At 35.0% G+C, this 20,120-nt stretch overlaps 1 protein-coding gene and 2 long non-coding RNA genes across 6 annotated transcripts; 1 reads left to right on the top strand and 2 right to left on the bottom strand.

The window, feature by feature from the left end:
• Window positions 1-5,412: 5,412 nt before the first annotated feature.
• On the bottom strand, window positions 5,413-8,531 carry LOC126877361 (uncharacterized). Of its 4 annotated transcripts, none has more exons than XR_007694949.1 (7): window positions 8,402-8,531; window positions 8,094-8,189; window positions 7,739-8,017; window positions 7,395-7,663; window positions 7,215-7,311; window positions 6,444-7,052; window positions 5,413-6,295 (listed from the first exon to the last, which is right to left on the bottom strand). It is a non-coding gene; the product is annotated as an uncharacterized LOC126877361 (long non-coding RNA). The 4 variants fall into 4 exon arrangements; XR_007694950.1 differs by having other exon boundaries at window positions 6,536-7,052; XR_007694952.1 differs by having other exon boundaries at window positions 8,453-8,489.
• A 535-nt stretch (window positions 8,532-9,066) lies between these two features.
• Window positions 9,067-18,519, top strand: LOC126877362 (uncharacterized). The gene is made up of 4 exons (XR_007694953.1): window positions 9,067-9,148; window positions 13,835-14,019; window positions 14,421-14,589; window positions 14,864-18,519. It is a non-coding gene; the product is annotated as an uncharacterized LOC126877362 (long non-coding RNA).
• LOC126877360 (venom serine protease Bi-VSP-like) lies at window positions 9,155-10,671 on the bottom strand. Its single transcript, XM_050640156.1, has 2 exons — window positions 10,227-10,671; window positions 9,155-9,898 (listed from the first exon to the last, which is right to left on the bottom strand). Exons 1-2 carry the CDS (start codon window positions 10,356-10,358, stop codon window positions 9,743-9,745), a joined length of 288 nt encoding a protein of 95 aa, XP_050496113.1. The 5' UTR covers window positions 10,359-10,671; the 3' UTR covers window positions 9,155-9,742.
• Window positions 18,520-20,120: the final 1,601 nt, after the last annotated feature.

The following is a 20,120-nucleotide window of genomic DNA, read 5'->3' as shown; positions in this document are numbered from 1 at the left end:
TGTATCAGGACCGTGATGAATATTGTCGAAGGGCATGTGTTGGTTCGACACTGAGTTTTAGAGACGTCGAAGATGCATTAGAGTCGTTTAGTGGCGACAAAGGTGAAAATGTCGAACGATGGTTCGAGTCGTTCGAGGAAGTCGCTGATACGTGCATGTGGTCGGATGGGCAGAAGGCAGTCTACGCCAGGAAGCTGCTGAAGGGATCAGCGAACATATTTGCGAGCTTCGAGTGTCATTCCAGGACTTGGCATGAGTTGAAGAGGGGGCTAGTGAAAGAATTTTCGAGGAAAGTCAACAGTAGGCAAGTACATCAGAAACTTGAAGAAACAAAAAAGGAGAGTGATGAAGCATGTTTGGCTTACATGTACCGCATGCTCGAAATAGCCAGCCATGTGGACATAGAGGAGGAAGCAAAGGTGGAATACATAGTGGATGGAATAATAGACGACGAGAACAATAAGGCTATATTGTACGGCGCTACGTCAATCAAAGAGTTGAGGAAGAGGTTAGTGATGTACGAAGAGCAGAAGAGTCGCAGAGCAAAGTCGATTGTGAAGCCGGCTAAAACCCAGAAGAACGGGAAGCCCAGTCAATCTGTAGATGCAATGAAGAAAAGAAGATGCTTCATTTGCGGTAGTGAGGATCATCTAAGTGTTAAGTGTCCGGAGAGGGGAGAAAGTGTTAGGTGTTCGAGTGCAGCGGATTTGGACATATTGCAGCGAGGTGTACGGCACGACCGAAAGAGACTTGCGTAGTGTCAAGATCCGAAAAGGGGAAGTATGTGAAGGAAGTAATCGCAGGAATTAAGCTTCTATTCTCTGAAATTACTCTCAAATCTCAGAGTCAACCCTTCAAATTCTCCACACTGGATCTTCGATTCTTAATATTTGTAATATCGTAGAATAGCTTTGATTGGAGATCGGCTGAAATTAGAAAACACCGTGTACGTCGTCTTTCGTGATTTGTTTACATCCAAGAGCGCCTAGTAACAGTGACGCGAGAAAAGATAAGCAGCGTCAAAACAGAAGTACGGTTCCACATTTCAAGGAGTGGCAATCGAGAGGCCAGAGTATGTGAGCCGAAAAGTGTGTGTGTGTGTGTGTGTGTGTGTGTGTGTGTGTGTGTGTGTGTGTGAGAGGACGAGAGCAAGAGCGAGCACGACCGAGCAGGAGTGTATTGGCGAAGATCAGAGCTAATTGAGTCGTCGAAGAGTAGAGTCGTTAGAGGTTTCGAGTCGTCGAAGAATAGTCGTGAGAATTGATAGAGTTGTTAGAGAGAGAGTGTGTGTGTGTTAGATTCGTTGTGACGAGAGTGATCAAATAACTGTAAAGTTATTTGATATAGATACGAGTATTGCATTTAGTTTCCGTTAAATAAATATCGTTCTCTGTTCAATTTATATTTGTATATTCAATTTAATATTAATAAATTGGAAGCAATCGGAAAAAAATTTCTATCCTTATTTTCCGATATTACATATTTGAAGCATAAATTAAAAATCGACACATTGACTACTTCAAAGAAATTAGCCCGAACGAGACATAACTCGTTCATCGTGGTTTTCGCGCGAAGTAAATATGCGGTTTCTCAATCGTTGTGAGATTCCAACGACGTTAATTCTGTCGAAACGGCGACGCGCGACGACGATCGCACATTCTGTTGCTAGCGAGTGCTTGCAAATCGCGACGATATCGAGCGTAAAGACTAAGCGCAAAAATGGAGGACACTCGGCGGGGAATTGGAAATGCTCGATGACGAAAGGTATTTCAAGGTGTAATTACATCCACATCCAATTGGATCGCACCTTCGTTCGGTTGCTAGGTCAACAACCTTCGATGTTATTCAAATAATGCAACGGCTGGAGCAGCCGGTAGCGAGTCGTAAAAGTTTCAATAAAACACGTTCCTGCTAGTGAACGTATGTTAAGACTTACACCGAGTTTTATTTCGCTACACCGTTTACTAGTTCGAAACGATCGATTGCATAATAGTAGCTGTTTCTTTCATCTCGGAAACACGATCGTAAACGGTGACAACGATCCAGCTTATTCCTGATCGTGTTAATTTCCACGCAAACTTTGTAAACATTATACGTCGCGACGCTCTCGTTAACGCGTCATTCCCTCCAACTCAAAAGTCTTGCAACTTTGGTGATCCGTTTTCTGTGTAAAATTGGTTACGAGCATCAGGGGACTTATCGTCGTAATCGGTAAATTGTTTATTAAGGATCTACAGCTTTTAAGGATTTCTCTCTAGAGATTTAGAGATTAGAAGTTTCATTAACGCGTTATCGTGTCTCTAACTCGATCTTTTTTCGTGTAAATTGGTCACGAGACTTACGAGCTTCGTTGTAAATAGAAGATTAGTAATATTTCGTAGTTTCGTGATAGTATATAGACATTTTAGTGCTTAAACGCGCAATTTTTAGTTCGCTTTTCGCTCGCATCGGCGCTATGAAACGGATCAATATCTCAACACTTTCCTTTAGTTCTACGAATCATCTTTCGACCGGCTTTTCTTGGCCTACCGTTTCCTAACGCTGTCCTAATACTATCGTCTTGCTGAGATCCTTTTTCCGATTGTATCTTCTGCTTATTTTATTATGAATCCGAACTTTCATTCACGTCGTATGTTTTACAGCGTAAAATCCGCTAGAGCGTTCCAATAAATGTAACCAGTAGGTGCTCTAATACTCAAACGCACCTGTGCGTATCTCTGCATATTTGCTGAAAAAAAAAGATGAATCTTACGTTACATTTCCAATATGCGTAATAAGCCGAAAATTTCTCTGATGCTAATCCTTCGTAACAAAAGGATGGCATCACTATATGCATGAAAATAGCATTTGGCAATCGTTAGAAACACAATACATGGATATATATGTAGTTGCCAAATTAACCTTCGCGGTGTTCAAAGTGAACGGCTAGAAACGATTGCTTTTTGCTATACGCGCATGGTTCGATTTCACCATAATTCGTTATTAAGACGTTTCGAGAGAGTCAAAGGTGATAAAAGTCCTGCGAAATGACCGATACATAGTGCAGCGAGAGGGGGAGCACGAAGGGCCACGTACAACTTCCACGGCAGCCGATCACATGAAATGGTGGAATGCTGTCGATAGTGATGTAAGTGCGAGCGGCGCTGATGAGCACATCTGAGGGCAGATGTGATTGTCAGGAAAGGCCGATTGTAATATCGTAGAATAGCTTTGATTGGAGATCGGCTGAAAATAGAAAAACCGTGTACGTCGTGTTTCTGTGGTTCGTTTACATTTAAGAGTGCCTACGTGACTAAAGGCACGTAGTTGGTAGTTCTTACATAGGTATGAGGGAAACAATAGACAACGTTAGAAGAAGGACGGTTTCGCTATTCAAGGCGAATCGAAAAGTGTGCGTGTTGCGAGAATCAGAGTTGATCGAGACGTCGAAGCATAGAGTCGTTAGAATTGAGTTGCGAGTGTTGTCGAGTGTTAGAGTTGCTAGTGAGAGAGAGAGAGAGAGAGAGAGAGAGAGAGAGAGAGAGTTACCAAATAGTTGTCAAGTTATTTGTTGTAAATACGAGCGTTGCATTTAGTTTTCCTGTTAATCAAACATCGTTTCTCTGTCTAACTAATATCTGTATTTTCAATCCATTATTAATAAATTATAATTAATCGAACAAAATTACACCTTTAATATATTCCGATATTACATTACCGTGATGTAATATTTATCATGCTTATTTTGTACGTAAAACGAATCGTTGGAATATTCCCGAAGCTAACGAAGCATTTCCCAAAAGTTAAACCGAAGAAATTAACGCGAATAGTTAAGTGAAATTTTTCCATTAACTTGCTGACCAACCGGCAAATAAAAAATCATAAAAATTGTTTCAATGTGTTGAGGTCACGCATAACTTCTTTTTTCATTGACGATTACCAAACAGGTAAAATTTCGAAATTGTACGAAGGCCACGTGACCAGATCGTATTGGAATTGGAAGTGCATGGAAAAAGACAACTCGAAGTACAAACCTTGAGCTGTACTACTCGAAGTACAAACGTGAACTAATGGATGCAGAAAAGCAATTAACGCCAAACATCCGAACAGCATCTTGGAGCCCGTCATTGTTCTGAAATAAAAGAAGTGACGAATTAAAAAGACGCAGGACTAATAATAATAAAGGAAACTTAGTTCGTATTATAAATTGAATTTACATCAGAAAAGAAGCACGATCAAGCGAAACAGATCGTAGAAATGACAAATATCATCGATATACGTTTCAGTGTAATTTCACTTTTGAAAATTATTTAGTTTAATACGATCGTATTCATCGCTCTGAAACTTTCATTGTGCTGCAATTTGTGCTGCGTCTTTTTAATTTCTCTATCTTTCTGTGTTTTCGGAAAAATTACTTGAAAGATTAAGAATTGCTTGCCTTATTTTATTTTCGATTAGTTAGGATTTGATTATTCCAGGTAAGGTTTATTATTTATAACAGGTTTTATCACTTGTTTATTATTTAGGAGTTTGTTATTTTAGGATTAGTACCTTTTAGGATTTCTTATCCTTCGAGTTTCTGTTTCAGATATCTAGGTCTATTTCAAGATGTTTTATTACATTAAGATTATTTATTCGATTAAGATAATTTAAGAGTTTCACAATGTACAAAGAAATAATCGCGTGAAATTTAGATTTATGCTTTAAACGTATTAAACACGCGGTAATTTCAATGTCTATAGCCTCGAACGTGTTCTGATTAGTTGTGTCATTGTCTGTGACATTGAAATCACAAAAATCCATTGCAAGTGTGCTGTCATGCAATATGGATGTAATTGGGTTTTTTGGGTATTTCCTGTATCATCTGATTTGTACAGTACTATTTTAACGCAAGAACAGGAAACTTATTATATATTTCCCGTCCATTATTTGAATCGTTGTGAAGTGTAACGAATTATATTCGATTCGAGGAGATGTTAATGAATTACCCATTTCATATGTAATTACATGGAAATAAAAATCATTGCAAAAATAATTGATCTAATGACAACGGAATTTCCAATATTTTTTTGTTTCGTCACGTCTTTTTCATAATATATCTTTTATAGGTACGTGATTTATTAATCGTTCGAATGGAAATAATTATTCGTATAATATTCAAACGATTCTAGCCATAAAATAAATTAAAACGATACCTGTCAATGATATGCAATCTGCGTATGACGTCAACCTCGATCTATGCTTATACAAGAAATTTTATCAATCAATGACTAGATATACAATAATCAAATATTATAAAATTTCCTGAAAACCTTTAGGTGTTAATATTAAGGTGTTAATATCTTTAATATTTGCAAGTTATTGTTTAGCGCTAATTAGTTAGAATGTAACAAGTGGTGTACCAGAATTGAGATAATTAAGCCACACGAACAATCTTATTTAGATCTTTTTAATTTTTTAATTCTCTTTTGCTCTAATACTTCGTAAAATTAATCTTCATTAGCTACTACACTTCATAGAATAACAAGAGATAATTTTTCTTATATAACGTTTCATTCATAAAATCTATCATTAAAGTATATCTTCATAAAAATATTATTCCATACTAACGGTATATTTGGTGTCATACGAGATAACAGTTACCAGTGATGACATATGTAACTTTATAAAGATATCTCGTTTTATTATATATTAAAAGAATGTACTCATTGCTGCTATATTTCAGATGAAAAAAAGGAGGCAATGATTTTACAGTAAAATCGTTCGTTTACAACTGATTCATTTACATTTCATGATAATACTGTGCATTCTGAATATGCTATGATTTGGTTTAAAATAATAAATAGTCCATTCTTGCATACTATTGCTCCAGCTTTACTTGTATTTTCCATATTGGTATAAATAAAAAGACAATTAATGTCGTTCGAGTCTATTTTCGGATCATTTATATTACGTTTAATCCATATAGTTATTATATGAGACATAGTATCGTAAAATTTGGAAGAATAAAACGTTCGTACAGGAAGTACATTTTATAAGAACTCCAACAAATCTGCGTGTGCACCTAAAATACAAACCGATAGTGATTGTTCATAAGTTTATATACATTATCTAATGTCAATCGAAGGTATCAATTCTTTTTCTCCATAAGAGTACTTTTTCATTTATATGTGTTCAAAAATACGTTCAACCGTGAAGCATATGTCACCTACAATGAAAAAGAGTTTTCCTATACTTAATATTTCCTTTATATACCTATGAAAGTCTATTCTTCGCGTAGTATGAAATTATGAATAAATCTGGAATATTGTTCAATCTGAAAAGAAAAATAACTTATTGACATCATTCATTGATACGAGATTCAGAATGTTTGTTTTGTCTTGCAGAAAAAGAAGGCAGCCCTCCCTTTCTTTTAATGTGAAATAGAAAGCGAAAATTTGAAAACAGATTTTTTGGAAATTTACTTGCAAATATCGTTTTCAATATCGTGATTTTCTTCCCAATGGTACTGTACTTTCAAATTTTCCAGTATCCCTCTAAAAACAAAAAGTCGAACCTCGTTATTATTAACATAGGCATTACAAGGAAGAGAAGTATTAGAAAGCAGCTCCTTTTTATTATGGATTTCTTTATAATCGTGTAAATAAGAAATTCCGGAAATTTTTTCCTCAAGAATTTAATTCTTGTGTTTTGATTGATAATTATTACACTGCATACTAACTTTTTGCATACTGTTCGCGTCTAACAATTTCCTAATAATAACTACTTCAAAATTACATATGTTCTTGCACGAATTCAAAAGTACGTATGATACAATTACAATTGATTCTAAAATAATAATTATTTAAAGATATTAAGATACTAATTAAACGTTTCACTATATTTCAAAATCTGGAACAACAAATTTTTATTTATAAAAAATGAAACTGTCTTTATATATTCTTTGTCATGATGCTATTTCTTATTACCATGTCGACATTTTTTAAAATTCATTTTGTTATCTCTACGCAATATGAAAATTCATATACTGCTTAATATTTTTTACATATTATCCATCCACCGCATGATATCTCCTGAAAAATCAAAAAATTAATGTTATATTATTACAATGCTTCTTAAATTTCAATTTTTGACAAATTTGAAATCCAATATATTTTGCACAATTATTATTTATCAAAAAATTCCAAGTTAGTAACTTTCTTTTCAAACGGCAAATAACATATACTTTGACTTACCTGTAAGTTTTTGTTCCTAATCATCATTTCCTCTTATAGAACATCGTTATTGTTCTTATAATTACTACCAGTGTCATAGATATTGTAGTGGCTACAACTGAATTAATAGAAAATGATAAATAACTGTGTATAACACTAACACATAACTGTGTATAACAATGACACATAACTTTTACTTACATATCTGTCGATAAGGGATTACTGTGATATCCTGTTGATGTTTCTTAAGGCACTTGATTAGGTGCGATACGGTATCATTCCTTATGGTATACTGTAGATAAGTATTTTAGAAAATAACAAGAATAAATCTAAATTATTCAGAGGTTCCAGTTTCGGCTTAGACATAAATACAGGACCATTTGCAAAGAAGAAAGGGTGCGTTTCTACAGCCTCGTTATAGTAACCATGAATACCAATCTCTGAATTACTGGTTACTAAACATAAATATCCTATAAAATTTAATATATTTCTTTAATTTTTAATACATACATGAGTTAGTAGTTCTAAATTATGAATCATCCTACCTGTGATATTACACTTTTCCTTATAATATCATCACTCAAGTGAACAACATTAAGTTCATGTAAACCATGTCATCCTATCTTACTGTGAAGATGCTTAGTTATGTTATCTAACATTATAAAAATATCATCAGATGCAAGTCCTTTTATTCACATCACATGGCCACGACGATCTGGTTCTTCGTTATATAATGTTCTAAAATTTGTCGTGTATATAGGATGTACAAACCGTGATATCAAGGTATCAGTTCTTCCTTCCCAAGGGACAGTTTCATTAAAATTCTGATAGAATTAAAAATTAATTATTAATATTCTAACAATCATATATGTTAAATACGTTATAGTCAACGATATATACCTGAGCGAATGTAGGGGTGATTCCTTGATAATTATAAATGTCATCAGCCCACATCATTGTGCCACTTCTTTGTACTCCAGCCTCTAGATTAACAGCCTAAACAAACATACGAAATTTTATAGAAGCTGTACAAAATATGGTATATATGCGCAATATTGAAGCGTTCAAGGGGATATAAAGGTAATGTACATCACATACACGTGTACTCTCATGCAACAAAATACAATTAGATTTAATAGTATAAGCTCTTTTATTCATCATAATAGATTGGAAATTTAAGTGTCTTACGAGGGTGAGTAAAAAGTTACCCGCTCTGTCGGTGTAAAATTTATTTTAAGCAATTGTCAAAAAAGACATACATCATTTTTTGACATAATCACTCGATTTCTGTATACACTTTGTCCATTTGCCGAAGGACCTTCGTATTTTCTCATTAAAAAATGTTTTGGGCTGAGCTGCGAACCACGAATGCATCGTCGTCTTCACCTTTTCATCAGCTTTTTCGGCATCCATCTCGCACAAACTTTTTAAAACCCAAATCTGTCGTGCACTATTGCATAAGCAGAGCCGTGGCTGATTTGCAAATGATTTGCCACATTATCCAGTGTCACTCGTCTATTCCATAGAGCATAAGTTCATGAGCACGTTCAATGTTGTCATCGTGGATGTGGACGGGCGTCCAGCTGTTTTTTCATAACACTTGTGCGATCTTCTTTGAACTTTTGTGCCCATTCAAACACACTTCGTGACAAAACACTTTCTCCATAATGTGCATTAAATCTTTGATAAATATAGGCATCAAACATAACCTCCGACCACAAGAAACGAATCACAGCATCCTGCACTGTTTTCCTGCAAATCACCATTGCAAAGCGCCATTACTCGCGCAACGGTCACAAACGAATTGACGTAACACAAAGAAACCTGCGCAGCAGCACTGAACAGATATTGACGTCATACGAAGAGTGCAGATGGATCAATACGGTCGACAGAAGTTTTAACTATCTGGAGTGCGGATAAATTTTTACTGAGAGTCGTATAGGAATCTATAATCCGTAAGTACACCTTTGGCTGAATGGAAATTTCTCTTACATATAGTCAAAAATGCAGAAACTGTGTATTGAATTGGAAAGTGATAAAAAATAAGTGAAGTTTCGAGGTTGCATGTGATTGCATGAGTACACAGGACGTTTTTAGCGAATAAAAAATAATTTTGAAAGACACGAGACTTATCTTGTATTTTATGCACTCTCTGTGTCCGAATTTCCAGAAGCTCTCTATCTTATGAAGTGTTTTAGATTAGCCGGAAAATTTTGTACGTACATACAAGAAGTATACGATCTAAGTGGAATATTCCATTATTCTCTTGATACAACAGAAACGAAATTTACAGAACTTCTCAGAAAGTTGGTTTATTATTACCAAATTAATAGAATTAATATACATTTATCATCTTTACATACCTAAGTCGTGGAGGTTTATCGTGCGTAAAAAATTAGTGTCGTTTCAAAGTTACATTTCGTACATTTTAAGCCTATAATTTGTAACGTACAAAACAATGTAAATTTGAGCTGTTTCTTATCTCCACAATAAGAAAATCCAACTTTACGTTTTTTACACAATGATATTTATGGAACAGTAATATCATATTATTGCATCGCTTGGAGAATGAAGTCAAGGTACGATATGACCCTAGTGTAAACGCTGGGATACCCAGCTGTGCCGCACTTATAAGCATAAGACACAATACCTATTAAATACGAGGTTAATTCATGTTGTATCAGCAGTGGTCCGCCACGGTCAGCCTGAAAGGATCGTTAAATTTTTAATCAAAGATACTGAAATATATCGATCGAATTGCATTGAAATTATACTTATATACAGTAATAATCTTCTATTGATTTGTGTATTGAAATACTCCAATTTATAACGTACATGTTATATGTATTTTGAGCAAAACTAAGATTAGAAGGAAATTAGATTAAATACCATAACGAGGTGTGAGAAGTGGGCAAAACTATTAAATTGTGTTTATCTATTATTTTTAATGTTTAAGACGTCGATTTGATGTTAATTCGAATGGACGTGTCTTCAGATACCGTATAGTTTGTAGTAACTCTGTAACTTAATTACCGTACAAGAATCCTCTCCACCCTGAGCATGTTCGGCGCATATTATACCATCAGTGATATCAGGTGCATTAGGAAATTTGGAATAAGCTATTTTGCATTCGGCGTTCTTAATCACTGGCATTTGTACTTCCATTAATGCATTAGGTCGTGGTCGTCCTACGAAGAAAATGAGAAAGATATTTAAGACTGGAACTGTTTAATTTTATTATAAAATTGATATCACTTACTATATCTTAACGCTTCCCATCCAGCAACAAGGGGGTTATAGCCGACGAAGTTGCTCTTTCGTACAAATGGGATATACGTACCCTGAAAAATAAAAAAATAAATGAAAATGCAGGAAACGAATGACCAAAAGTATGAGAAAGAATTGTACACGCTTTATGACACAATATATGTGTACAGTAAGAAATTTCAGGATATGATACTTCAGCAATACTCAATAGCATATATATATATATATATATATATATATATATATATATATATATATATATATATATATTTGAGGACTTACTCGAAAATGGCACCTCCTCCACCAATCTAAGAATGGCAATATTATGATTGTGTATGTTTTCTATTCCATCCATATGTGCACAATGTGCTGCGGTCAAAACATGCCTAGCCGATATCAGGGAACCTCCGCACTTCCATAGTGGTTTGTCTGGGTTTCGGGGATTACGAAAACCTAATGCAGCGATTCATGGCCAAGCGCCTAAAATGCAATAGTCATAGTTGTGAATATACGTAATTTTTTGTCACATAACGGGTAACAACGATTATTACCTATTCGATATTCGATCATACAGCAGACGATAAGTACATACGTACAAATACTCTGAAATAGAGATTTGATAAAGACAGAAATTAAATTTTTATTCCAGTGGAATACAAATTATTAAATAATTCTATATAATTTCTATTTGAACTATACTGAACTATAAAGTTCAAACGTGTAATTTCTGCCCTAACAGTTTTTGATCTCTATCCATATTATTACTCCTATATCAATTTTTTATTTCAAGCAAAAAGATACTCTTCCTAACATGAAGTAAAAGAAAGAAATAATTCAAGTTAATAAGTAAAGTTACTACCGATAAAATCATAGCATTATTATTTAGTCTAATTGAAATGTACATTGATGTGCTGTTTAATGCCTTTAAAGTTCATTCTTTGCAGTAAATGGCTTATTATTAATCGGAAAGAAAGACATAAAACGTACCAAGTTCAGCTGGTTTACCATCGACCACCCTGGTATGAGAGACGTTGCTAAAACCACAGTATGGTGGTCGCAAAGCCTTATACTTATACACAGTTTTTATTAAAATTTCTCTCTTCTCTTTGTTTGGATCGTTCGGACAGCAAACGATCGTAACATTGACCTGGTATCTGCACACTGATCGTCTATAAAAATCGGTGGCTGTACGGTACTGTATCTGCCATATTTCTTGCAGAGGTTTACATTTTCTGTAGTCAAGGCACCTGCCTTCTTGATTGTCCGGTGTGGTACATTCTGGATCAAACAATTTTAAAACATTTATACAGTTCAAAGATGCGTAAGAAAGCGACACCGATTACTCAACTTTCGAAGTAAAAAGCCGATCAAGTCCACCGGATTGCCCTACAGACACGTATTAATCCGTAAGAGTTAGTCATCATGTTGATAATAATTATCTAAAGAAACTTTTCACGTGAAAATATAAAATTTTAATTGATTAGATATTGTGTTAGCCATACTTAAGAAAGAAAATGAAAATGAATGAAATGAAAGAAAAGGACTACCTTCAACCTCATTTTTTAAATAAACACTTTGTCAGTTTTGCGGTAAATAAATTCTTAGGAATTCAGGACAGTTTTTGGTGAATCATTTTGTTTCGACCGTTCGCGGAGAGACGCGATCGCGAGATAGCACGTCAACGAGAGTTGTAAGTTCCCGTTACGATTAAATAATCGACGCCACGAACTGATCGATCCCCTTATTTCGATTATGATAATAAGGGTAGTTCAATGAAATTCCACAGAATTAACACAAATAAATTAATGTTTATTTCAACAACTTATTAACTAGAAAGATATAAATGGAACAAAAAAAATGTAACTGCGTTTTGGTTGATAAGTAATGCGCGACATACCACATGTGTTGACGGTTCGACTTCTCGAAAAGTTCTGAACGCCTTTCGATTTTTTTCGTTTTTTCTGGAAGGCGACACCCACTACGTTCGGATCACGCCACATTCTTTTACTGCGAGGTAAAATACGGGCCACGAGTCGACGTTTCTGGAAGTCGCCCTGCTTAATGGACCATGCGCTTGCCACTACAATGTTTGTTTGCCAGGCAGACGCGACGATCCGTCTGCGACATTATAGTGCCGCGATCGATAGTTAAGAATATGACCTATTGTAAGCCGCATGGCGTAACATTCTCCCCCCGTTGAGAGGGTACCGATCAAACTAGCGAGGTGTGGTTGAAGTTCCCATCTTATTTCGTCTCGGTGGCTAGTTGTTCGGGTTTCTCGAGATCGGGTTGAATTGGCAGTGGGACAAGCCTTTTGACGCCCCGATCCAAAATGCTCTTTGCCGCCTGAACTGTAGCTGTCCGGATGACACCATCGGCGCCTGGTTGAACCTTGATAACTCGGCCCAGAGGCCAATGCATGGAGGGAACGTTGTCCTCTCTGCGGATGACGATTGTGCCCTTTTGGATGCTGTGTCCACCCTTGCTCCATTTATTGCGGTTGGTTAGCTCGTTCAAATACTCCTTATGCCAGCGGTTCCAAAAATGTTGTTTAAGCTGTTGGATATGCTGCCATTTGGAGAGTCGGTTCGATGGAATGTCTCTGAAATCTCGATCACGTAAGCACATTAATGAATCGCCAATGAGGAAATGTCCGGGAGTGAGAGCTAGGAGATCATTTGGATCGGTGGAGATAGGAGTTAGCGGGCGGGAATTGAGGACTGCTTCTATTTCTATGATAAGAGTATTACGGTGTTAAGCTCATATGTTTCTGTTTCTCCACTCGCGCTGCGCCATAATATCCTTTGATATTTCCGATCCTCTGGTCGTACGAGGAATTGCCGATACATTTTCTCGAGTACGTACGAGTGAGTACGTACTGATGAGCGCGGAATCTAATTAATATACAAAATAAATTGTGAATTGATTCGAGAATATAGGATTTCCCCATTTTCATGATTATCGTGATTTTTGTATAAATATATTTTTTAAGATACTAATAATTAGGTACTTATAAATTAGTATTATCAATTATTTTGCATTTATAATTCCGTCTCTAGTATAAGTGTTAATTGAAAACTAACTTTATGTTTCAAAAAGTACTAGCAAAGTCGTTGAGTAACAAGCCACTGATGCTAACACAAATAGCATTGTCGTAATTAAATATTTCTAAATATTCATTTTTCATTTTGAACCTGTAGAAACAATTTATTATATATACTATTAGCTAAGTAATTGCATATTTAATTAAGTCGAAATATAAAACTTAGTTATTTTAATAATTTAAAAAATAAAAAACTGACAAACATTTCAATTTAATTTATGGTTGGAACAAAAGACAGTTATTTTTCATTAATTGAAATATTGCAATGCAGAGTACTTTCCAAAATACGCCGAGAGTATTCCTGATGGTGAAACGAGCGTTGCTTCATCGAACGCAGCTAAAGAAAACAACATCTATGTAGTTGGTGGTACGATGCCTGAAATAGAGGGCGCTAAATTGTACAATACCTGTACTATTTGGGGTCCCGATGGAACTTTGATAGCAAAACACCGAAAGGTAAGTAATATATTCCTTTATGGCTTTGAATTTGAAAATATTGGGGTGAAGAAAGTGACTCTATCTAGGAATAATTTAGGAATATACATATGTACATACGTATACTATAACCAATTCTATAATTTACGGTTTATAAAATACGTTATGATACGGGAAACGCCCATTTTTGTTGTAATGTGTTTGTTGTTGTATACATTTTTCACATACTTAAAATATTATTCTACTTATTTTTTCTCCTTTTTAAACATTATTAAATGATAAGATTTTTTAATAAAAGAAAGTGATAAAAACGCTGTCAGTTATTAAATAAAAAATAATTAAAGTTTAGGAGTTGGTAACTTTGATATTAAATTACAAAAGTTGCAGCAATAGAATTAGCGACCACATTTTTATGTTATTAGGTACATCTATTCGACATCGACATTCCTAATAAGATTACTTTTCGAGAGAGTGATTCACTCAGTCCTGGTAACTCCCTAACGACGTTCGATGTGAAGGGCTGCAAAATAGGTATTGGCATTTGCTATGATATTAGATTCGAGGAAATGGCACGCATTTATCGGAACAAAGGTACAGTAACTTAATCGACCAATACTTAACTAGCAAAAAATTAAATATCTTTCTTAAATATATTCTATATAAAATTAATATAATCTGTAACTCTGTATAAAAAGAAGCTTAATTTAAAAAACCAGTATATTTGCTGAAAATGAAACAAATAAAAGAATTAAAAGCACAATAAGAGGACTGTCCTCGCATATTCAGAAATGATGGAATGTGAACCGTGCAACTACGAAGTTAATTGGTATTCGGTGGCTTCATATTTCCTGCTTCTCTGGGTTAGGTTGCCAAATGCTGATATATCCAGCGGCATTCAATATGACCACTGGACCACTGCACTGGTCATTACTTCAGCGTTTCAGAGCGAATGATAATCAATTATACGTTGCCTGCATATCACCGGCTTGTGTTCCTTAAGCAAGTTACGTCGCATGGGGACATACACAGTTGACCAATCCCTGGGGAAAGATTCTTTACGATTTGGAAATTCAAGAGAATATGGCAGTCACCGATATCAAAAAAAAAAAAAAAAAAAAAAAAAAAAAAATTTCAACAAATAAATAAAAAAAAAAAGTCACCGATATCGGTAATTTACAGCTTAAAATTAAAAGCGAGAGATCCATGATGTAATTAATTTTTAGTCTCGTTAATTTATCGATTTAGCCATCTTCCTCTGTATTTGTTAAATTTATTAGTAAGCATTACTTATTACTTCGTATGTTTCTTTTTTCTATCAGATCTAAAAGTTGTTGAGGAAGTAAGGGCTCAGATACCTACATTTTCTCAGAGACGTACAGATTTGTACGACACTGTCTGTAAGAAGGAGTAACTCTACACTAAAACAGAAAATGTTTTTTTATAATATTTCTACTACGATATCCTTTTTTGTGAATTATTACTAATTTCTTATCATCCATTTCTTGTAAATATATTATATCACGATATTACAGATATATACGTAGATATACACGTTAATTAAATCCTCTATATGGTATTTTTATATCGGTGTCATGAACATTTTTCCCCGAACGACCTTCTATCACGCGCGTACGTATATCGAGAATATTATTGTATTATATATAGTGATACATACGTTGATATACACATTAATTAAATCCTCTATATAGTATTTGACTTTGCTATCTTGAATAGATAAATAATCTCGAATATAGACATACAGGTACACTTACGTTGATATACACCTTTGTACAAGGTGTCAAAAAATTTTTTATCACGGCGTTTTTTTAAGACGATTTTATAGCTTCGAAATTGATCTTGACACGATTTTCAATGTCAAATTATTTTTCTATTGCATCATGTGATACTCATTAGGAGGAACAAAACTTCTGTTTTCTTAGAAAAAATGTTTGAAATTTCATTAATTCCTAGATTGATTTTATTTATACTTTAAAGTCAGATATGACATCAAATAATGTCAATACTAATATCTAGTTATTTGTCAATTTACAGCATTTGAAAAACAAGATATCTTCGAGACAGCGTGGGTTTTCTTTCCAACTTTCTTAACTTTCAACAATAAAATTTTCGTCAAACGATACAATCTATCCAACAAAGTTGTTGTACACAGCCAATCTCGTAAGAACATAGATCTTCTTCCAGTATTATTCTTCACAATACTTCGTGTGGAATTTCTACTTGACGAGTTATTATTAAACGATTAAAAGCTTATTATTATACGATAATGTAATATCGTAGAATAGCTTTGATTGGAGATCGGCTGAAATTAGAAAACACCGTGTACGCCGTCTTTTTGTGCTTTGTTTACATCCAAGAGCGCCTAGTAACAGTGACGCGAGAAAAGATAAGCAGCGTCAAAACAGAAGTACGGTTTCATATTTCAAGGAGTGGCAATCGAGAGGCCAGAGTATGTGAGCCGAAAAGTGTGTGTGTGTGTGTGTGTGTGTGTGTGCAGGACCGAGCAGGAATGCATTGGCGAGGTTCAGAGTTGATCGAGACGTCGAAGCATAGAGTCGTTAGAATTGAGTTGCGAGTGTTGTCGAGTGTTAGAGTTGCTAGTGAGAGAGAGAGAGAGAGTTACCAAATAGTTGTCAAGTTATTTGATGTAAATACGAGCGTTGCATTTAGTTTTCCTGTTAATCAAACATCGTTTCTCTGTCTAACTAATATCTGTATTTTCAATCCATTATTAATAAATTATAATTAATCGGACAAAATTACACCTTTAATATATTCCGATATTACAATAACTTACTTTTTTCTACGTCAATGGACGTAGACGAAAGACGTTGAGTGAGGAATTAGAACAAGTGTGGATCGTTGGAAACCACTATGCTGCGGTCTACCATTCGTTTTACCCTATATATACTACGGAACAAAGGATAATTTTCACCGGCTTCATCAAGAGCACATTTTCTAAGCTTTATTATTTATTATTACACCCATTATATTATATTATTACGATATTATCTAATTAATTGTTGTTTATTTATTTTGATGCTTATATTAACTGTTATTTGAAACATACTTTCAACAACATAATAAATACAGAGTAAAGGTTAATGAAATTTTAAACAGCTTTTTCCAAAAGAACATGTTATATCCGTGTAAGGACTATAACACTTCTGTTTCCTCGTCATGAGAACTTTATGACGCAATAAAAACTGTTGTCCTTGAAAATTATACTCCAGATCAATTTTGTAATCCATTTTTTCTAACAGATCACCATCTCCCACGGCTATAACAAGTAAGTTTTTAACACTCTATACACATAGAAAACACGTATTGATTACGATTCTGCTGATTAAAACACGGAACGTCAATATATTTATTCACTATGCCAACACAGATAACATTTACCACTGACGAATATAATATATATTTGAAAGGATGGAAATTTTATTTAACCGACTATATGACCATACTCGGTTAAGTATCAACAGCGACTATCTATCAAAAAGATTAAAAATTTTAGCCATGTGATTTGGTCCCTTAAAGCGGGGATTTTAGAAGTAATATTTTTATAATAAAAGAATTCATGAAAAAGTTGTATTATCATAGAACTAATGATAAAATGCCACCAAAACCTTTAAATTTGTAATATTCGAAAGAAACTTGAAATCTCGTTTATTTATTCGGCAACAAAATCTGATTTACCTTCAGGGAATACCTATACAATTTTTGCGTAACTCTCTCTTTTAAACAAAACATCAAAGCGTGTTGTTCCTAGCTTCAAAGGGCTTAACTCAATTTTTTGATCAATTTTTTCTCGTTCCATACGGTCGTTTCAAAGCTTATAATACCATTTACACCTTTGCCTTGTATTCCATCCATAGTTCCCATGCAATTTTATTATTATCGTTCCGAAGAACCTTCGCACTTCTGCTTCGCTCGTGATATGTATTCACATTTGTTTTGCCATTTTGTTTCGCCTTTCGGGAACGATATGTTTGGAAATGATATGATATTGAAAACAAATAGGCCATTAAACGAGAATGGATGGATTCAAACGGAATTAAGTGATCTCAATTCCACAGCTTTGGCGGCTGAACGTGTTTTCCTTTCGAACGGTTTGCTCGCGTCAAATGGTGCAAATTTCAACAAGTACCCACATGTTTACTATTAAATTCATTTATTTCTTTTTTATTTATTTATTTATTATCTTTTTGGCTAGGTTACCTTCGACGCATTTTGCGTATTTCTTGAGCAATTTGTAAGGTATTATTTCCTATATTATTGAAGAAAGTAATGATTTTTAGATTACCAATAAAAGGTAGATTTAAATTTTATACAAATTGGCATACATTGGCAATTGGCATAATTTAAGGAAATTGGCATACTGAGATGACAAATTACTGACATTCCTTTAGTATGTTATGGAAAATTTGTAAAGGTTTAAAAATTGTTGGAACACTTTGCATGGAATATATATTCTATATAGAATACGAATTCTTTCTCTTTCCTAATTATCGTTTACGTGATAAAATAAGGCGTTTCAATTTGAATTCATTAAATGTTGTCTTAAATATTCAATTTGAAAATTCTTTGGAGAAAATCGAAGAAGATTTAGAACTATTTTTTAATCGATAAACGCTTCAAGAATTGTGAACCACTGACCTAGGGGAACTTGATTAATCGAGGGATACGAATAGTTCAATGATATTGCAGAAGCCATTTACTGCGTTCCCCTAATATGATTACATCGATAAAAGAGAGGTCACTACTTCTTCGCCATATTTCATACGTAAAAATAAAAATCTTATATCAATGCAAAAAAAGGAGTCACTTTTTTTTTTGGACCAGATCGCCATGTCATTAAATCGAGCACAATAATTAAATTAGAAAATTGAGACCGATTAACACGAAACAGCCACCGTCAACCGAATCTTATGGGCGTCTTACAGATTAGAGCGTTTCATTTACTTGAAGCAAAACGAGGATTAACTCGTAGCAACTGAGCAGTAGCTCAGTGCCGAACATTTATCTTCGTTCTCGCCAGTACGGGGAGTACAAAAAGGCGATTTGCGAAGTCAAATTTGTGCATCAAATTGAGCGGCTTTTTCAACAAATCGAAATTCGAAATGTTGTTAAATACGACTTATTCGGAGACAATGAGGCGAAAATGATTATAAGATTCCATGAAAATATTATGTTAGATGAAAGCTGTTGGTGCCTATTAGTATGGTCCTTCTGTAGTATACACACGTATAATAGAATAATAATAATTTACTACGAGTAAAAGAAACATTTATACGTATCCATAGGGCTTTCGATTTATGAAAATTGAAAAGAAGATATATTCCATTTGGTCGTCGATTCTATTTCAATTCGTTAGTAATCGTTCCAGTTACGTCATTAATAAAACATTTTTATTGATAAGCTACCTAACAAAAAGACCTTTTTGTCACCCCAAATTGCTTCAAAAGAAAATCCCTTGTCAAACAAACCATGTTCCTTGTACGAAAATCTAAAAAGGATTTTCCAAAAAGATGTATTCAGTAAACCGTGGCTTGTGACTGGTGAGTTTGAAAAGAGTTGTTGAAAGTTAATATTCGACCAAGCTCTTGTGACATCAATCACATCTCATCCTACATCAGTGATAATACATCGACACCCGACCTTCGGACACTTTTGGAGACATCACCACCTTATCATCATAGCATACACCAAGGCTGTGACGCACCTCCGTCCACATCAGAGATAGGATATGGACCCCCGACCTTCGGACACTTTTCTACATCATAACCTACACCTTTTTTTTTTTCGTGGAGAAATCCTCACGGACACCCGCTAGCGGGTAGTGTCGGACTCTTACCGACTAAAACTCCACGGTGGCCTGTCCTGACGCCTGAGTCGAGATGCACCCGGGATCTCTCCCGAATTACTACCGGTTACCCCCGGGCGTCTATCTCTTCTTTCGTCGAAGGGAGGCGTCCTGCTCTTCTTTGACCGCTAGGGGGGGGGGGGGGGGGGACCACGCACCCTAGCGCCTCGCTCCTGCTGCGTCATCCTGGGGACCCCGTCCCCTGACGCCTCTTCCTGGTTCTTCGCGCTTCTACGGT

This window comes from Bombus huntii, unplaced genomic scaffold, assembly GCF_024542735.1.
Source record: "Bombus huntii isolate Logan2020A unplaced genomic scaffold, iyBomHunt1.1 ctg00000151.1, whole genome shotgun sequence".
Classification (NCBI taxonomy): Eukaryota; Metazoa; Arthropoda; class Insecta; order Hymenoptera; family Apidae; genus Bombus; species Bombus huntii.
Note: the sequence above shows the minus strand (reverse complement) of the source record. Positions and strands in the feature narration are given on the sequence as shown.

Coding starts and splice junctions, on each gene's coding strand:
- LOC126877360 (XM_050640156.1), bottom strand. CDS start 10,358: ATGGAAGTACAAATGCCAGTGATTAAGAACGCCGAATGCAAAATAGCT. Junction 9,899..10,226: donor GTGGAGAGGATTCTTGTACG/GTAATTAAGTTA, acceptor CGATCCTTTCAG/GCTGACCGTGGCGGACCACT.